The 20,219-nt window shown below is 48.7% G+C and overlaps 1 protein-coding gene across 1 annotated transcript in view; it reads right to left on the bottom strand.

The window, feature by feature from the left end:
* LOC141047703 (BOS complex subunit NOMO1-like) overlaps positions 1-14,917 on the bottom strand; it is a 111,088-nt gene extending 96,171 nt beyond the window's left edge. The window contains exons 1-7 of the mRNA XM_073542933.1: positions 14,620-14,917; positions 13,239-13,328; positions 10,375-10,420; positions 1,694-1,794; positions 865-971; positions 629-701; positions 310-462 (exon numbers count right to left, since the gene is read on the bottom strand). Coding sequence (XP_073399034.1) covers positions 310-462; positions 629-701; positions 865-971; positions 1,694-1,794; positions 10,375-10,420; positions 13,239-13,328; positions 14,620-14,760 — 711 coding nt within the window. The 5' untranslated portion in view covers positions 14,761-14,917. The remainder of the gene's footprint in view (positions 1-309; positions 463-628; positions 702-864; positions 972-1,693; positions 1,795-10,374; positions 10,421-13,238; positions 13,329-14,619) is intronic.
* Positions 14,918-20,219: the final 5,302 nt, after the last annotated feature.

The following is a 20,219-nucleotide window of genomic DNA, read 5'->3' as shown; positions in this document are numbered from 1 at the left end:
ACTGGCATGTCACTCTCCACAAGGAGAAACGTTACCCCTTGGATATATTAAAGCCTTTCAGGGAGTGTGTGACCTTTTTGACTGTCAGTCACCAGTGTGCATTTTGGGGAATCACCCCCCCAATTCGTTCGGTGAGAGATAGCAGTCAGATGTGGGGTGTGTGATCTATGCTCCAATTGCAACCTAAGAGGATAGATTAACCCCTTGAAGCTGCACCCATGTAATGTACTGAGAAGTGCATATGTGACAATGTGCAAACTGCTTTTTGGGGGGTAAAACCATTCAAAAGAACCATCACTTTGACTTTACCTCTCGGCTGATGGACGACGAGAACAACAGAAACATGACGCCTTTCATTGGCTCGCCATCACTACGAACAGAACCGGACACATCGTAGCCAGCCACGAGAAGAGGGCTCGCTGTCTGGGCATTTGAATTTTTCACTTGTACCATGGTCACTGCCTAAAAATATAGAAATAGAAAGTCTGGAAAAATACCTTAGATTTGTGTGTGTGTTTGAGGCTTGTGCGTTTTACTTTAGCAATGCCAAAAAGTGGCTTTTCTGTCTAAAACCCAATACTGGATGAAACAGTAACCGGACCTAACCATAATCATGCCAGCCACATACCTCCTTTAGGGTCCAAGTGGGGTGAGATGCAATAATCTCGTAGTCACCTGGAAGCACTTTATTGAAGAAAAACCTAAATGAAAAAAAATGGACATAAATGTTAGCAGTATTTCTGCCCTGTTTATTTCTAACACAATATACCCACACAACTGTAAGAAAACATGGGGCAGCTCAACTCGCTGCTGGACTGGCATGTAAGCTGACTGTCATCACATCATTTACTTGATGCGACTTACTTCCCACCGGTCTGAGTCACCGTCGTCTGCAAGTTCCCTCCACTCCCCGCTCTTCTCATTGCCACCTGAACTCCAGCTGGACCCAAATTCTGGTTCCTGCTGAGAACCTGCAAGAACAATTCTAGATTTGAATGTGCAATAAAAAAAAAAAAGGTCCGCTATCCATAGGCACTGGATAGATTACCAACTAATGGGAACGCCAGCGCCCTACAAAACCCAGTCTGAATTGAGCGAACGTGCAGCCGCCGCCGCCGCCCTCGGCAGCAGCCCACACATTCTCTATGGGATTGCCAAAAACAGCTTAAAGAGAACCTGTCATCACAATATGACCTGTTAAAGTAAAGGTATGGCCATAATGGCCCTGTTATACTGATTTAATGAATACCTGTAATGAAAAAATCCATAGCTTGGATCTCGTTGAATCAGGGTGGGACTGTGGATAGGTCTTCGGCTCTGCCGTGGCCGCTCCACATTTGCATGAGACTCCTCTTTTTTTTTTTTTTCTTAATTTTGCGGTAGCGACGCCATTGCGACAAACGGCGCTTGCGCACATTCCCGAAGTTCTCCAGCAAAAACGGCCCCGGAGGCAGCACATGCACAGGTCGACATCTCAGCTTTTCATTGAGACGAGATCCCAATCGGCGTATGAGCAGCCACCAGTGCCATGTCACTGGAGACCACGGGAGGTTAATCTGCGCATGCGCTGCCTAAGGGGCCACTTTAGTGGAGAACACCGGGACAAGAATGTGTGCAAGCGCCTCCTGCGGCAGGGGCAGCGCTACCGTGAAACTTACCACAATCATTATAATACCACAATCATTTTTCATACCTTGCCATTGACTGAAAATCCAGTAAAGACAAAATTGACATCTTCCCCTTTGGTACAGATATCGGTCACCCCGTCCACGTGCAGGGGAACAATGGTAGGCTCTGCAGATAAAGACGACGACATTTCACGAACCACAATAAATCTTCAGTATCAGGATCTATAGACATTTTGCAATTCAGTTTGTGATCTCAGACCCACACAAAAGGGTTGGCCACCTTAGGGGACAATTTTCATTTTTTACTTAAATGCATGTATTTTGAGCTACAAATCGTTTTTAAAAATTGGGTTTCATAAAAATAAAAAAAAAAGGCCATTTATTTACATGTATTTCAGCTTTGTTGTGGTCTGATCAGAAAATCAGCTGAAAGGAGCCCTGAGAAAGAGTTACAAGCCCTCCTGTCAGACCATCCGAATGAGCTCACTGATGGATCCTCCGTTAGCTCATTCTGCAGCCAGCAATAGCCAGTTTAAACAATAAGTCCATGGAAGCCAAACTACTAAATTTTTCACGAAACTCAATTGCAAAAATATTTTTTTGAGCCCTAAATACATAGATGTAAGTTTGATGTCTAGTAGAAGGTACAGGAAATCTCAGAGCAGAGGGAGCGCTCTTCTAAATCCTTTTTAGACTCTATACATGGTGGGTGATTCTAATAGAAGCATCTGGATGCCTTTTAACCCCTTAGGCCAGGTTCAAATAGTCTTACGGTATTTCACGGTTCGTTTAATAACCGTAGTGGCCATATTGACTTACTGAGCGAATACTGACAAGCGGCCGTACATTGGCCGCAGTCTGCATGTGACGACAAATTGCGGCACTCCCCGGAAATAGCGGTGCCGACATCGTTGGATCAGTGCCGCTGCAGGGCATGTATGCTCTGGGTTTTATTTTATATGGGGTCTTGAATTGATACAACGGAGGCTGTCCAGTAGTAGGCAACCCATTTAATAGCCTAGCCTTCATACCTGCCTGGGACGGATTTGTTCAACCATTCAATCAAATGGTTAAATGAAATCTCATCTCCCGAGATCTTGATGCCAAGATCTCCATCTGCGCATTCGCCGCCCCCCGGCGGCCATTATCCTGGAGTCCACCGAACAGGAAACCACAGAGCCGTGGGGGGCAATGGCCTTTCACACAATATCGGCAGAGCCCCCACGCAGCGGCGGGAACCCTGGGCACACCTGCAGCACCGGACACCTTCAACGGCGCACAGCACATCGGACACCCCCCATCCCAGCCTGCAGCATCACCCCACTCCTGCTTCCTCCAACAGCGACCATGGGACCCCTCTTCACCGCAGCCACCACCCCTGGTAAGCAATAAGACGCATGGATTATACGAAGCACCACCATTTTATTTAAAAAAAAAAATTTCCTTTTTCTCTTCAAAATTTGGGGTGCGTCTTATAATCCAAAAAAACAGGATTTTTGGGTTGCTTACCGTAAAATCTGTTTCTCGGAGCCTTCATTGGGGGACACAGAGACCATGGGTGTATGCTGCTGCCACTAGGAGGCTGACACTATGCACAAAAAAAGGTTAGCTCCTCCTCCGCAGTGTACACCCCACCGACCGGCAGGAAGTTCCTCAGTTAGTGAGAAAGCAGTAGGAGAAGTAACAGAATAGATTGAAAACAGAACAGACAACTCAAACCAACCAACAAAATAACAAGAGTTGTAGAACATGGGAGGGTGCTGTGTCCCCCAATGAAGGCTCCGAGAAACAGATTTTACGGTAAGCAACCCAAAAATCCTGTTTTCTCGTTCGCCTTATTGGGGGACACAGAGACCATGGGACGTCCCAAAGCAGTCCCTGGGGTGGGAAAAACAAACTTCCATCAGGCCAGCAGACTCACTACCGCAGCCTGCAGGATCCTTCTACCTAGGCTGGCATCTGCCGAAGCGTAGGTATGGACCTTGTAGAATTTTACAAACGTGTGAACCGATGACCAGGTTGCAGCTTCCTAAAGCTGCAGCGCGGAAGCTCTGTGACGTACCACCTAGGAGGCACCCACTGCCCGGGTAGAGTGCGCTCTAATTCCCGGAGGGACCACTCGTTGTTTGACCCGGTAGGCCTCCAAAATTGCCGATCTGATCCAGCGAGCAATAGTAGCTTTGGAGGCCGGGTGACCTTTCCACGCCCCATCTGGAATGATGAAGAAAGAATCTGTCTTCCGCAAGAAGTCATCCTAGTTAGGTAGACATTCATCGCCCTGACCAAGTCCAGCTTGTTCAAGGACCGCTCCCGAGGGTGAGCTGGACCCGGACAAAAAGACGGGAGAACAATGTCCTCATTCAGGTGGAAAGTGGACAGAATCTTAGGAAGGAAAGAGGGCGGAGGCCGCAGAACTACCTTGTCCTGGTAGAATACCAAGAGAGCAGCAAGAGAGGGCCGCCAATTCCGACGCGCGCCGGATGGAGGTGATGGCTGCCAGAAAGGCTACTTTCCACGAAAGGAGAGAAAGGGAAACATCCCAGAGAGGTTTAAAGGAAGGACCTTGCAGAACCTCGAGAACCAGATTAAGATCCCATGGATCTACGGGCGCTCGGTACGGAGGAACCATGTGAGCCACACCTTGACGGAAGGTTTTAACCTGAGAACGGGAGCCGTCTTCCGAAATAAAATGGACGGCGCCGACACTTGACCCTTTAAAGAGCTGAGGGCAAGACCCGCATCCAGCCCCGCTTGAAGGAACGCCAGGACAGAAGGGAGCGAAAAAACACATGGGCGGAATGTCATTGATCTCGCACCAAGTGAAATAGTTCTTCCAAGAACGGCAATAAATCTTGGAAGACGATGGCTTCCTGGCTCAGATCATGGTATGAATAACTCGATCGGAAAATCCTGATCGTTGCAAAACCTCGGCCTCAACAGCCACGCCATTAAATTGAGCGGCCGAGAATTGGGGTGGCAAATCGGACCTTGAGACAGCAGATCTGCTCAGTCTGGAAGCTTCCAGAGGGCGTCCGCGAGAAGGTTGGCGATGTCCGCGAACCAATCCCTACTGGGCCAATTCGGGACGAAGAGGACTGAAATTCCTTCCGCCTTGATTTTCTTCAGCCGCCTGGGAAGAAGAGGCAGGGGAGGAAACCGGTAGGGGAGCTCGAACTGTGACCAAGGAATGGCCAGAGCATTGGCGCCCACCGCGAGAGGATCTCGAGCCCTGGATACAAACTGTGGAACTTTTCTGTTGAGGCGAGAAGCTAGCAGATCTACGTCCGGGGTTCCCCACGACGGCAAGTTGAAGAAATACTTCCGGATGTAGGGACCACTCTCCCGCCGCGAGATCCTCGCGGCTGAGAAATCGGCGGCCCAATTGTCCACGCCGGGAATGTGTACCGCGGATATTGCCGGGACTGAAGCCTCCGCCCAATGAAGAATCTTGGACATTTCTGCCAGGGCTGAGACACTCCGCGTCCCTCCCTGGCGTGTGACATATGCCACCACCATGGCATTGTCTGTCTGAATCCGGATAGGCAGTCCCCTGAGAAGTCTCTCCCAGTGAACGAGAGACAGATAAATCGCTTGTATCTCGAGGACGTTGAATGGCAGGGCTGACTCCTGAGTTGACCAACGACCCTGAACAGTGTGATTGCGGAACACTGCCCCCCCCAGCTGAGGAGGGTGGCATCCGTTGTCACAATCTGCCAGTGAAAGGGGAGGAATGACCGTCCTAGGGAGATGAGAGGAGACGTAAGCCACCAATTGAGGGACTGCTTGACATGGTTTGAAAGACGAAATGGGCGATCCAGGGAAAGGACAGACCTCTTCCACCGGGATAGGATGGCGAGTTGGAGAGGTCTGGAGTGAAATTGGGCAAAGGGGACCGCCTCTGTTGCCGCCACCATCTTTCCCAGGACTTTGATGGTCGTCCGGAGAGATGGAAGTCTCATGAGCGGCCGCGATCGTACATCCCGTTGCAGGGAGCCAATTTTCTCTTGAGGGAGAAAAACCCTCGATCGACGAGTGTCGAACAATAGACCCAGAAACACAAGACGTTGTGTCGGGACAAGACAAGACTTCTTTTCGTTGATGAGCCACCCGAAATTGGTCAGGTAAGACTTTGGCGAGCTTGACGAAAGGATGGAGCTTTGATCAGAATGTCGTCGAGGTACGGAAAAAGAACGAGACCTCTGATTCTCCACCAGGCCATCAACGCCGCCATGATCTCTGTAAGTGCTCTGGGTGCGGTGGCAAGACCGAACGGCAGTGCACAAAATTGATAATGTTCCTGGCGAATCGCAGGAATTTCTGATGCCCGGAGAATATGGGAACATGTAGATAGGCATCTTGAATGTCTATTGAACACATGAACTCCTGCGTCTCCATGGAAGCGATTAACCGAAGAAATTCCATTCGGAAATGACGCAGTCGGACTCTCCTGTTGAGTAATTTGAGGTCGAAGATGGGGCGAACTGTCCCGCCTTTGTTCGGCACCACGAACAGGTTTGAAGAAAACCCTGTGAAACGTTCTGATTCGGGAACGGGCACAATCACCCCGGAACTGAGGAGAGAGGCGATGGATGCAAGAACCCCGGAACTAAGGCTGGATCTTTTGGAGGACGGGACTCGAAGAAGCGATCCCGTGGACGAGAAATGAACTCTATCTTGTACCCTGAAGATACAAGCTCCCTGACCCAAGCGTCCTCTACTGAGGCCAGCCAGGTATCCCTGAAGAAACGGAGTCAACCTCCCAATTGGGAGGGACCCTCGGGAGTTCGTTGACAGTCATGCTGACGTGGACCGTCCAGATCTGGACCTGGAGGGTCTGCCCTGGGAGGAGTGAGATCGCCAGGAGGGAGTGGGTCTGAAGGACACCGTCTTTCTATCCTGGCGTACCTGTGGTCTTTGTTGGTTAGAGAAGTTCTCTGCCGTATTGAAGCGGCGGTAAGCCCGAAAGGGCCGAAACTGACGCCTTGGCGGGGGTCTGCGAGGTTTGGACTGAGGGAGGAGAGAACTCGTGCCTCCAGTGGCGTCCTTAATAATCTGGTCCAGCTGGGACCCAAAGAGACGCGCTCCATGAATAGGCAGATTGGTAAGAGACTTTTTAGAAAACAAGTCCGCCTGCCAAGCCTTGAGCAAAATTGTATGTCGGATTGCCACAACGTTGCTTGACGCCTGAACAGCGCGAGACGCGGCATCCAAGGAAGCAGAAAGCAGATAATCCCCTGCATGGGAAATCTGGTTGGCCAGATCGGTCAATTGCTCTGGTTGGGCCTTATCTAGGATGCCCTTACGGAGATCCTCTGCCCAAGTGGCTATGGCCTTTGCCACCCAAGATGAGGCAAAGACTGGACATAGCGCCGCTGCAGCCGCCGCGAATGCTGACTTTGCCAAGGATTCTATAATTCTATCATTAGAATCCTTTAGTGACGCTACACCTGAAAGCGGGAGAACCGTGTTATTAGAAAGTCTGGACACGGGTGCGTCCACCGACAGGGAAGCAGACCAGTTGTCAGAGAGCTCTTTAGCCAACGGATACAGCACGCCGAGACGCTTCCCTCTTTGAAATCGCCTGGACGGATTTTCTCTTTCCCTGGCAAGGATCTTGCCAAACTCAGAGTGGAAGGCGAATACCCTGGATGGTGTTTGTGCCCGTCTGAACGAAACCTCCTGATCTGAGGATTTCGCAGGGGAGTCAGATATTTCGAAGGTGTGGTTAATCGCAGCAATGAGGTTCTGTACCGTAACCTTCATGTCCGCGTCCTGGTCAGAATCCAGCTCTAAAATCCCTTCAGAGGACATATCCGAGAACGCTTCACCTGACTCGGGTGAGGAGGCACGGGAGGGTGACTGCTGGGAAGGACTAGGTGCCGATGAGAGACCAGGAGAGGATTCCAGCCGTGGATCCTGCCTGGGCCTTTCGCGGCATCTGCTAGCTGGCTCAGATGGAACGTCTTGCGACCTGCTGGACCCTGCAGAAGTGTCCAGGGGCAACTTATCAAGAACGGCCAACTAGGGATGGAGACACCCTGGTGAGGTCTGCCACAGATTGTGAAAGGGACGAGGCCCAGCCAGGAATGGGGGGTTCGATTTCACGTGGCGCAGTAGATGGCTCCTGGACGGCATCCTGCTCAACGGGATTGCTGCAGTCCCGGCATAGGGGAATTTGCGATTGCAAGAGGAGCATGCGAAAAAAAAAAAAATCTGCGGAAGTGCTGGAGGGTTGGGGGACAGCAAGGCAGGGTAGGGTGTCAGTCTGCAGTTGCAGAACTACTCACGGTCCGGTGTCCCCGAAAGATGGCATCTGCTGTAGTCTCCGGCTGTCAGGCTGCAAAGATGGCGGCAGCCTGATGTGAGGAATCAAAAAGCGCGGTCTCTGTGTAAGAAGAAAGGCGGAGCTAGCCGCCTGCACCAGAGGGAAGAACCGCCTCCTCCCCCTTCCCAGCCACAAGACTAGAGAGGCGGTGGGAGGGCTTAGGAACGGGCAGGAGCGCAGCCGGCCTATGATAATGAACGGGGGGCGTGGCCGCGACGGGTGCAAAGGCCCAAACTGAAGCCGGGGACTAAATTTGAAACGGCGGCCGCCTGTCAGCACAGGGCGGCGCGGAAGAATTGCGACGCAGCCGCGTCCGCCCCTAAAGGAGACGCCGCCATAGCCCTGCACCCAGACGCAACCCTCACAAGAATACCGGCGGTGGGGTGAAGGCGGCCCGCACCGCACCGCAGCCGGGGCCAAAAAGGGATGCGACGACCGTCGGACGACGCGAGCAGTGCGAGAATCTGCGGCGCTACTTTGGCGCCGCTCCCAGGTCATCTTGTGGCTTTATGTTCCGGTGCTCCAATAAAGGTACCTTCTGTATCCCACGCTGTCTGCTCATCTTCTACATATTCGCGCCTCGTCCAACCGACAGGCTCTGGTGGGCGAGTGGGTGGGAGGCGGGGGGCAAGGACCATCTGTTTTCGCTGGCACGACACCTGTGCTCAGCCTGTGGTCCGCCCGGAGAACTAAGAGGATACGGGGTGGCAGTACACGCCGTACTCATAGCCTCTTTGTGGGAGTACAGTTGTGACTCTTCACACTGTATCCCTCCTGGAACCTGAAAAGGAACGACGCACATCGAGGTAGATATGGGTCTAATGAAAGACCCGTGTCCACCTCCTACTGACACTAAGCTAAACTGAGGAACTTCCTGCCCGTCGGTGGGGTGTACACTGCGGAGGAGGAGCTAACCTTTTTTTGTGCATAGTGTCAGCCTCCTAGTGGCAGCAGCATACACCCATGGTCTCTGTGTCCCCCAATAAGGCGAACGAGAAATATGGTAAATACCTCCAATTAGAAATTTAGTATAGTTCTTCAGATTTGCAATGTAGGGCATTGCAGTAGCTTAGGTATCCATGGTTATGACCACTCATATAATGACAACTCGCTCTTAGTGGTAGTAACCACAAATACCTAAGTTATTGCAATGCACTATATGAGGTAAGCAACAGTGAATCAGAAGAACTATGCTACATTTATAATTAGAGATATTTGCTATTATTAATACACCTACTACATATTGGGATAGGATCACCCCTTTAATTCTGGGACCCCACCGATCCGACAGCATATTTTCTATGTGTATTTCTGATATCATTTAACGCTGGAATTAAAGGGGGTGTTCAGTGAAAACAAGTGATCACCTATCCAAGGGATAAGTAAATAACTTATTGATCGGTGGAGGCCCGCACCGATCGTCAGAACAGGGCGCTTTTATCCATGTTATCCATTCTCTATGGGGCTGCAGAGTGCTGAGCCTGGCTTTTTCCAGCCTCCTAGTACGGAGTGGATGAAGTGGCGCTTTATAGTGTAAAGGGAATAAAAACGCCCCCTCGGGGATGAAAATTCTCCATTCTATCAATGTAGTGTCCACTGGTCGGACCCCAACAGATCAGTAAGCTATCACCTATCTTGTGAAATGGTGATAAGGAGGATTGTCTGGTGAAACTTAAAACGGCTTGTCCGGGCTTGGGACTCAAGTCTGCGGTCACTTTATTTTACTCACTTATAAGGCGCCATTAATCTACAGCACCTTATCGACATCATCACCACTCTCCCCATTGGGGCTCTCAATCTAAATTCCTTATCAGTATGTCTTTGTAGTGTAGGAGGAAACCGGAGTACCCGGAGGAAACCCACGCAAACAGGGGGAGAACATACAAACTACTCCCTGCAGATGTTGTCCTTGGTGGGATTTGAACCCAGGACCACTGAGCCACAGTAGACTTGTCCGACCTCACTTAATTCACTTGCATTGAGGCCACGCACATTTGGTCGGTGCATGACCTCACGCATGCACATCGCATACTTGTGGAGACGCGCGTGCTCGCTCCAAGCGCCGGTGAATTCTGACAGCGCTGTACGGTTAGCAGATGTGAACCACAAGCCTGGAGAACTCCTTTAAGGAAGCCAGGAATAACAGAAGAACACAGACTTTCTCCCATTCATTACATAGATGATGGAATATATCTTATAAACCAGATGCTGCCCAGAAAGCTTCGCCGCGCTGCATTAATAACATGTCTGGGGTTAACGCCGTATGAAGCGATTTCAGGAAGGATTACATGTAGAGCGCTTCTGGCGTCGGGGGATTTACTGATTACATCTAACTAATGCAAATAGGTGAAACTGGGGAATGTAAACCACAAACACGCACAGGGCCGTAGGGACGTGAACATGGTTATTACAGCGACTTACCAAAACTCCACCCTAGGGGAGGCTCAATCTTCAGAACAAAATCCCCCTACAGGATCAGGAAAAGACAGAGATTAGCGTCATTGTATGGCAGATGATTATAGGGGCAGGAAACAAGTACATGATAGCATCACATACACACAGGGCACAAATCACATAAGGGCGGCACAGCCAGTAACACCGGTTATACATTGATGCCAACGCATTTGTCTTTTATTGTAATCTCCACACCTATTCTGCTGGAAAAAAAAAGTGTTAAATATCCACATGATGTTTTATTACGCAATGAAAGAGCTCAAAATTGATGAAAATGGAGCTGCGGCCATTTGTCAGGCGTATTATATGATGTCCGCGTATTCTACCCCGCGTCTGTGGCACAGACAGTAGGCAGATATGACGACCGTTAATAATATAGAAGAGCCTTGGCCCCTTGATGTCATGTTACAGGGGGATTATGGGTTGATCAAAGGAATTCCCACCCTCGGTCAGACATTGCAGATGATTGCTATCACTACTGACATATATAGTAGATACCTTGCTATAAAGGGATCTTATGCCCCTGTATAGCTGGGAGCCATAAGGAGATCTTAATTCAGGGGTCATCTGCTTACTTCAAAATTAAAGGGGATTGCTATATGCCCTACTTAAAGGGGCTGTCCACTAATGTTATATTGATGGCCTATTCTTAGGATTAGGTCATCAGTATCAGATCAGTAGGAGCGCGACACAGCCACCCCTATTTGATTGAATTGAACTGGATCTGCAGTACCCAGCTGTGGCCATGATAAGATGATGGCGCAGGTCAAAAACCCACATCACAGATCAAATGCCACTTCAGATTTTTTTTTTTTTTTTTAAAGCCCATGGAAGAGATCTGGTAAAATCTCAACCACTCTGCTCAAAATCTGAAGCCTATCTGCCCTTAAGGGGTGTTTCTCCAGCCCGTAGGCTTGCACTAGCTAAAAATAATACGATCAGCATTACTCGCTTTCCGCTGCTCCAGTCCTGACTCTCCGCAGTCGCTCCTGGTGATTATTTACAAGCTGCAGTGGTGACATCACAACTATAGTGTACGTGACCGCTGAAGCCGATCACTTGGCTTCGCGGCCCAAGCAGTGCCTGTCTGCAGAGATGATGTTCGCTATAGTCCTGTCATCACTGCTGCAATCTGCTGATCATTGGTGGAGCATTGCCACTGGACAAGGGGAATTTGGGTAACCTTCGCTTTATCATTTTCAACCAGTACAAGTCTACGGACTGAAGACATTTAAAAGAAGAAGCACCCCCCAACTTTAATGCTTCCTCTGATCGAGCAGTGTCTTTTCTTTCAATCTGCTCAGTCGACGGGGTGTCACTGTGGAGGTCATGCTGATTGACAGCTGGCTTCCTGCTCCCTAACTGCAAGGATCCAGCAGCCAATCAGCATCATGTCTGCAGTGACGCATCGTCAGCGGAGCAGAGCGGAGCTGAAGAGAAAGAGCTGATCTGTTGAGAGGTGAAATGGAGCCACAGAATTGCCAGGAGAGCAGGGAAAGATCTTTCCCATACAGATCAGGCACTAGCTGCCGGTAAGTTATTAGCCTCATATCCAAAAATAATAAAAGTCCTACAAAAATCCTTTAATCTATCGCAGTTTATAGGGTTCATTTGTGACCTGCAAGAGACAACAATCCAACAGTCGGCGGACAGTTTGGCATGACTCCAGAGCTTGTAACTGTAGCAGCAAGACTGATCTAGGATGTATCTGACCGTGTAACTTATCATAGAATTACAGAATGTTAGAGTTGGAAGCGACCTCCAGAGTCATCGTGTCCAACCCCCTGCTCAATGCAGGACTCACTTAGCGTGTGTGCACATGCTGCGGAATGCTCTGCGGATTTGGCCGCGCGGATTTTGTAAAATCCGCAGGTTAATCTGCAGGTCAAAAGACCTGCGGTTTATCATCTCTACAATGAAGGAGATGGTAACCCGCAGCGGATTCCGCAGAAAGAATTGACATGTCAATTCTTTCTGCGCTTTATAAACCACAGCAAATCCGCGTTGAAAAATCTGCACCATCTGCACTGCGGTTTTTGATATCCATAGGCTATTATGGTACTATACACCGCAGCAGAAACTGCTGCGGATCCGCAGAGGCCAAATTCGCTTTGGATCCGTAGTGTGTGCACACACCTTAAACCATCTCAGACAGATGTCTGTCCAGCCTCTGTTTACAATATAAAGAAAAACTGGCACTCTTTCATTGGAACCTACCTCAGCACTACCACAGTTGTGCACATGGTGTTTTTTTTTCCCCAGCCTCTGTTTAAAGACTTCCATTGAAGGAGAACTCACCACATCTCGTGGCAGCCTGTTCCATTCATTTATCAGCCTCACTGTCAAATACTTTTTTCCTAATATCTAATTTGTATCTCTTCCCATTCAGTTTCATTCCATTGCTTCTCGTGTTTCCATGTGCAATTGAATAATGATGATCCCTCTACGCTGTGACAGCCCTTCAGATATTTGTAGACAGCTATTAAGTCTCCTTTTAGTCTTCTTTTTTGCAAGCTAAACATTCCTAGATCCTTTAACCATTCCTCATAGGACATACTTTGCAGTCCGCTCACCATCCTGGTCGCTCTTCTCTGAACTTGCTCCAGTTGATGATGTCTTTTTTAAAATGTGGTGCCCAGAACTGGACACAGTATTGCAGATGAGGCCTGACCAAGGAGGAGTAGAGGGGGTTAATTACTTCACATGATCTAGACTCTATACTTCTCTTAATACAGCCTAGAACTGTGCTTGCTTTTTTTGCAGCTGCATCACACTGTTGACTCATGTGCAGGGCTCGTAACTTAGGGCTATGCAGAGCGCTGGGTACTCACCTTGTCATAAAGCGGAATCATAAAGTAGCCGTTATTAGGAGCACAGTCTGTTTGGTATTTTAAGGTGCCTTGCTTGGTATATAATTTTATCTGAAAGAGAAGGAATGGTGAATGAATACAAAAAAATAAAACATATATAATATATATGCTACAAATAAAGTACACAGCGCGTATATGGATGGGTACGCTACTTTTCTTCACTAAACGATACAGTGTGATCTCTGTTTGCGATTGGGAGTCCAGTGCTGAGCGACCGTGCAAGTGAAAAAAGACCTGCCCAGTCTCAGGTCTACATTTTATTATAGAAGTCAATGAGGGGATTGAAAGAAGCCCCAAAGTGTTTGACTGTTTTGAGTGTTTTCGTGCTTCAAAAACATCTTATAGGAAAAAAAAAAAGATGCCACAAAAACACTGGAAAAAGACATTTTATTAAATAGAAAAATGCTGGGGAAATGATCAAGAAAACGGTAAAAAAAAAATAACAACACTTCAGGTGTACAAAACACCAGAAAAAAAGATGTCGTGGGCACAGAGCCCAGAACCTCTTGCTGGTGGGCACAGAGCCCAGAACCTCTTGCTGGTGGGCACAGAGCCCAGAACCTCTTGCTGGTGGGCACAGAGCCCAGAACCTCTTGCTGGTGGGCACAGAGCCCAGAACCTCTTGCTGGTGGGCACAGAGCCCAGAACCTCTTGCTGGTGGGCACAGAGCCCAGAACCTCTTGCTGGTGGGCACAGAGCCCAGAACCTCTTGCTGGTGGGCACAGAGCCCAGAACCTCTTGCTGGTGGGCACAGAGCCCAGAACCTCATGCTGGTGGGCACAGAACCCAGAACCTCTTGCTGGTGGGCACAGAACCCAGAACCTCTTGCTGGTGGGCACAGAACCCAGAACCTCTTGCTGGTGGGCACAGAACCCAGAACCTCTTGCTGGTGGGCACAGAACCCAGAACCTCTTGCTAATGGGCACAGAACCCAGAACCTCTTGCTAATGGGCACAGAACCCAGAACCTCTTGCTGGTGGGCACAGAACCCAGAACCTCTTGCTAATGGGCACAGAAACCAGAACCTCTTGCTGGTGGGCACATAACCCAGAACCTCTTGCTGGTGGGCACAGAACTCATTGCCAATGGGCACAGAACCCAGAACCCCTTACTGGTCGGCACACAACCCCCGGCTAATAGGCCCAAACCCCCCTTGCTGGTGGACACAGAACCCCACTGACCCTGCCAGCAGGGGGCTGGGAGAGACGACACAGCCCCTCTAGGGGAGCAGAGGTCACCAGGGAGGAGGCCGGGAATGGAGGCTGCGGCCTGCCCCTCGCCACCAGACAGCTCACCCCGGGGGCTGCCACCCCACACAGCCGGCTCTGCTCCTCACACCCACCTCGATCAGAGAGTAGTTGATGTCCACGTCCGATTTGACGAAGCCCCCGCAGCCCACCACGATGTCCTCCGCTCCGCAGCGCAGCCTGCACAAAGCGCACAGCAGCGCCCACAGCGCACAGCACCGCACGGTCCCGTCCATGCCCCCGTCGGTTGGTTCCCCTCTCCCTGGCCCGCACAGCACGCTGCCGGCCTGGTACGAGCTGCCTGCTTTCTGCTGACACAGTAGAGAGGTGTCAGCTGCGGGCCGTCCGGGCTCCTCCGCGCATGCGCTACTCGCTCTCTGCCATCCGGCTTTGGTTGACTGTTACTATAGTCACAAGTCTATAGAGAATAGTTGCAGTGTTGTGCTGCCATCTGTCGGCGCGGAGGAGTTACTGCGCATGCTCAGATGTTGCTCGGCTCCCTGCTGCAGTAATGGAGATGGAGTGGAGTGGTTGTGCGCATGCGCGACCTCCCCCGCTGCAGTCGGATGGGATGATGCCGTTTTCCAGTAGGCATCTACTGGAGAAGGGCATGAAAGAGGCACTTTTTCATGTATATTTAGTTTTACATAATTTATTGCTTGAGAAGTCATCAAAGATTTCTGGGGAACTTATTTTTCTACTTTAGTGATCATTGTTTTCCACTGTAACTGGGGCATCTACAGTGAGAGCTATCACTGTTATGAATGAGTCACCGAAGGAGGAAAAAACAAAAATACAAGCTAAGTCCAGAAAACCGGAGAGGTTGGTAGCTATCGGATTGCAGACCCCTGATCCTATCCACAACAACTAACAGTAGCCGTGGGGGGTTCCTACGATGCCCTAGACCCCTCGATCACAGCCGGAGAACTAAATAGGCCTAAAGAAAGAAAGGGGAAATCTAAACTGCCCCAGAGCAGACTCCAAAGCAACAGGCAGCCCCCAACATATAATGACGGTGAAGCAAGATGAAAACACTAACACAGATAGAAAGATAGGTTGAGCAAACGATGGGGCCCAAGCTAACTAAAAAGGACAGGATAGAAAAGCTGCTGTCTGCAATCCGCAAAAAACCCTACCAAAAAATGTCCCAACCGTCTGAAAGGAAAAACAGGCCCTGAAGTCGCTAGGACTTAAAAAATGACTATATCAGCACTCAGACAAATTCTGAAGACAGAGCAAAGAGACAAACTGATCAGAGACAAAAATGGAACTCAGCACACCCCTGACCGGGGATGGCTGAACTCCAAAAAACAAGGTAAACAAAACAAAACTAATAAGTTCAATAGAAACACCCAAAATCAACCTCCCTTTGGAAGTTCAAATCAAAAACAGAGCATTTAAATGGTAAAACCTCATTTATTTTATTAATGCAAGCATCAAAAAAAAAATTTTTAAAAAGACATTTCATGTTCACAAAATTAGTGCAAGAAAAAAGGGACAAACAACTCCCATTATAGTATATTGTGCTGCATTGTAATTGGCCCTCATAGCTTCACAAGTATAAGACCCATAACATCTTGGATTCAATTTATTCACTCTGGTAAAGATCTATGCTAAAGTATCTGCTATTAAGTATGGAACTTGCAAAATGCAACCACTACATAGCTAGTACTCATAGACTGCAAAATCAGCTAGCCTAAGCTGCCAAAAATGCATCCAAGTTGTGTTGGGAACTGCAACTAACTATAATCTAGACAATTAAATATATACAATGTCCAATTAGCGCTGAAGCTACTGAGGCCATTACCTGGATCCTAGCAGCGTTCCCCGAAGTCCCTGGGAGATACTTCCCTCCACCCCGACGTGCACGTTTCGCCCTGCTTCCTCGGGGGGCGTGTTCAATAGCAGAGCAAAAACTTATCTTTGGGAAGCAGGAATCAGACTGGTCTCCAAGAATCCAGCAGAGAAATCACCAACGACTCAGAAGGGGGTCGGCTGCCTTATATCCAGTCAGCAGTTCCTGTAACCCAGTCATCATCTACCAGATCAGGTGTTTGGTAATCAGCCTCACTACCTTCCTTCACCAGAAGAGGGAGTTCATCAGACATCGACGGTGAAGGGGAAAATGAACTCACAACAGTACCTCCCCATTGAGGAGGGGTCACCGAACCCTCATCCTCGCCACCAGGGCGATCAGGATGGGCCCGATGAAAGGCACGAACCAATCTTTCGGCATGAATATCGGATGCAGGGACCCAAGAATTATCCTCATGGCCTAACCCTTCCATTTAACCAAACACTGGAGTCTCCGTCTAGCCAGGCGAGAATCCAGTATCTTCTCAACCTCATTTTCCACATTACCTTCAACCAATACCGGGTCAGGAGGTGCCACCACAGGAACTACTGGCTCAACAAACCTCTTTAACAGAGACTTATGAAACACGTTATGGATCTTAAATGTAACAGGAAGAGCCAATCGAAAAGAGACTGGATTAAGAATCTCCAAAATCTTGTAAGGTCCAATAAATCTAGGTTTAAACTTTGGAGAAGCCACCTTCATAGCGATATTCTTTGATGACAACCAAACCATATCACCCACCTTAAACTGGGGACCAATGGTCCTATGCCGGTTGGAAAACCGCTGGGCCTTTTCCTGGGAGAGAGACAACTTGTCCACCACTTGGTCCCAGATCTGGTGCATTCTCTCCACCAAAGTGTCAACACCTGGGGGCAGAAGGCTCCACCTGCCCTGAAGAGAATCGAGGATGAAACCCAAAGTTACAAAAAAAAGGTGACATCCAAGTGGCAGAACTAGCTCTATTATTTAAAGCAAATTCGGCCAAGGGCAAAAATGAAACCCAATCATCCTGATCAGCAGAAATAAAACATCTCAAATACGACTCCAAAGTCTGGTTTGTTCTCTCCGTCTGCCCATTGGTCTGAGGGTGAAACGCAGAGGAGAAGGACAACTGAATTCCCAGCTTCGAACAGAAAGTCCTCCAAAATCTAGACACAAATTGAACTCCTCTGTCAGATACAATATTCTCAGGAATCCCGTGCAAGCGAACCACCTGTTGCAAAAACAAGGGCACCAACTCTGAGGAAGATGGCAACTTAGGGAGTGGTACAAGATGGACCATCTTAGAGAATCTATGACAAATCACCCAAATAACAGTCATTCTCTGAGAGACAGGCATATCAGAGATAAAATCCATTGAAATATGGGTCCATGGCCTCCTGGGCACCAGCAAAGGAATCAACAACCCACTAGAGCGAGAACAAGGTTTAGATCGAGAGCAAGTCCCACAGGACTGCACAAAATTCCTGACATCACGAGACAAGGCGGGACACCAAAAAGACCGACTCACCAAATCTCTAGTACCAAAAATACCTGGATGACCAGCCAATGCAGAGCAATGAACTTCAGACATCACTCTCTTCCTCCACTGGTCAGGAACATACAATTTTCCAATGGGACAACGCTCAGGTTTGTCCTCCTGAAACTCTTCCAGAGCACGTCTCAAATCGGGCGAGATGGCAGAAAGAACTACCCCCTCACCTAAGATGGTAGCAGGCTTGGTCACAATAGGAGAATCAGCAAAGAAACTCCTAGAGAGGGCGTCTGCCTTGACATTCTTAGTGCCCGGAAGAAAAGAGACCACAAAATCAAAACGTGTGAAAAACAAGGCCCACCTAGCCTGTCTAGGATTCAAGCGTTTGGCCGACTCCAGGTAAATCAAATTCTTGTGGTCACTTGATGTTTAGCTCCCTCCAACCAATGTCTCCACTCCTCAAATGCCCATTTCATGGCTAACAGTTCCCGATTCCCCACATCATAGTTACGTTCGGATGGGGAGAACTTTCGGGAAAAGAAAGCACAGGGATTCATTTTAGATGTTACAGGGTCCTTTTGGGACAAAACAGCTCCTGCACCAATCTCAGAAGCTTCCACCTCTACCTGAAATGGGAGTGAGACATCAGGTTGCCGCAAAACCGGAGCAGAAGTGAACCTTCGCTTCAGCTCCTGAAAGGAAGAAACAGCCTCCGGAGACCAATTCAGCACATCAGCACCCTTCTTAGTCAAATCAGTCAATGGTTTGGCAATACCAGAAAAATTAGCTATAAATTTATGATAAAAATTAGCAAAACCCAAAAACTTCTGGAGGGCCTTCAAAGAAGTGGGCTGAACCCAATCATAAATGGCCTGTACCTTGACCGGGTCCATTTCAATAGTTGACGGAGACAAAATAAATCCCAAAAATAAAATCCTCTGTACGCCAAAAAGGCATTTCGATCCCTTGACATACAGGGAATTCTCCCTCAAAATCCGGAACACAGTCCGAACATGTTCCACATGAGAATCCCAATCCTTGGAAAAGATCAAAATATCATCCAGATAGATGATCAAAAATTTATCCACCAAGTCTCGGAAAATATCATTCATGAAGCACTGGAAGACAGAAGGGGCATTAGTGAGCCCAAAGGGCATCACCAGGTACTCAAAATGTCCCTCCGGAGTATTAAACGCTGTCTTCCATTCATCCCCATGCTTAATGTGAATAAGATTATACGCCCCCCTGAGGTCAAGCTTTGTAAACCAGCAAGCACCTTTAACTCTGGAGAATAGATCAGAAATCAGGGGTAACGGATACTGATATTTAACAGTAATTTTGTTGAGGGAACGATAGTCAATACAAGGCCTTAATGACCCATCTTTCTTAGCCACGAAAAAAAACCCAGCACCTAAGGGTGAAGAGGATGGTCTAATATGACCCTTCTCCAACGACTCCTTAATATAGGATCGCATAGCCTCGTGCTTGGGTACAGATAAATTGAAAAGTCGACCCTTGGGAAATTTACACCCAGGGCTCAGCTCAATTGCACAGTCATAACTCCTATGAGGAGGCAAAGACACAGACTCATTCTCACTAAATACATCATAAAAATCAGCCAAATAGTCAGGAACATCATGCGACTGGGGAGAGGTGGAGAAAACAGGAGCATCACTAAGGGCACACCGACAACCCCAACTCACCACAGACACAGATTTCCAATCCAAAACTGGATTATGGATTTGCAACCAGGGAAACCCCAGAACAATGGTATCATGCAAATTATGCAACACCAAAAATCTGCAATTCTCTTGATGGTCTGGGGCGACCCGCATTACCACCTGGGTCCAAAACTGAGGTTTATTCTTCGGCAAAGGAGTAGCATCAATACCCCTCAAAGGGATAGGCGTCCGCAGAGGTGTCATAGGAAATCCACAACGTTTAGCAAAATCCAAGTCCATCAGGTTCAGAACTGCTCCCGAATCCACAAAAGCCTTAGCGGAAAATGTGGACAGGGAGCAGATCAGAGTAATTGCCAGAAGAAACTTAGGTTGAACACCACCCACAGCAAATGTGTGTGCAAAACGCTTCTCTCATTTAGGGCAGACAAAAATGATATGCGAGGCATCACCACAGAAGAAACACAGCTTATTACGCCTTCTGAACTCCTGACGCTGCGCCCCAGACAAAACTCTATCACATTGCATAGGTTCAGACATTTGTTCAACAGGTGGCAACACCTCTCGTGCGGTTTTGCGTTCACGCAAACGCCGATCAACCTGAATGGCTAATGACATAGAATCGTCAAGACCACAGGGAACAGGAAATCCCACCATAGTATCTTTTACAGTTTCAGACAAACC

Source organism: Dendrobates tinctorius, unplaced genomic scaffold, assembly GCF_039654945.1.
Source record: "Dendrobates tinctorius isolate UK_male_01 unplaced genomic scaffold, ASM3965494v1 ptg000129l, whole genome shotgun sequence".
Taxonomy (NCBI): domain Eukaryota; kingdom Metazoa; phylum Chordata; class Amphibia; order Anura; family Dendrobatidae; genus Dendrobates; species Dendrobates tinctorius.
Note: the sequence above shows the minus strand (reverse complement) of the source record. Positions and strands in the feature narration are given on the sequence as shown.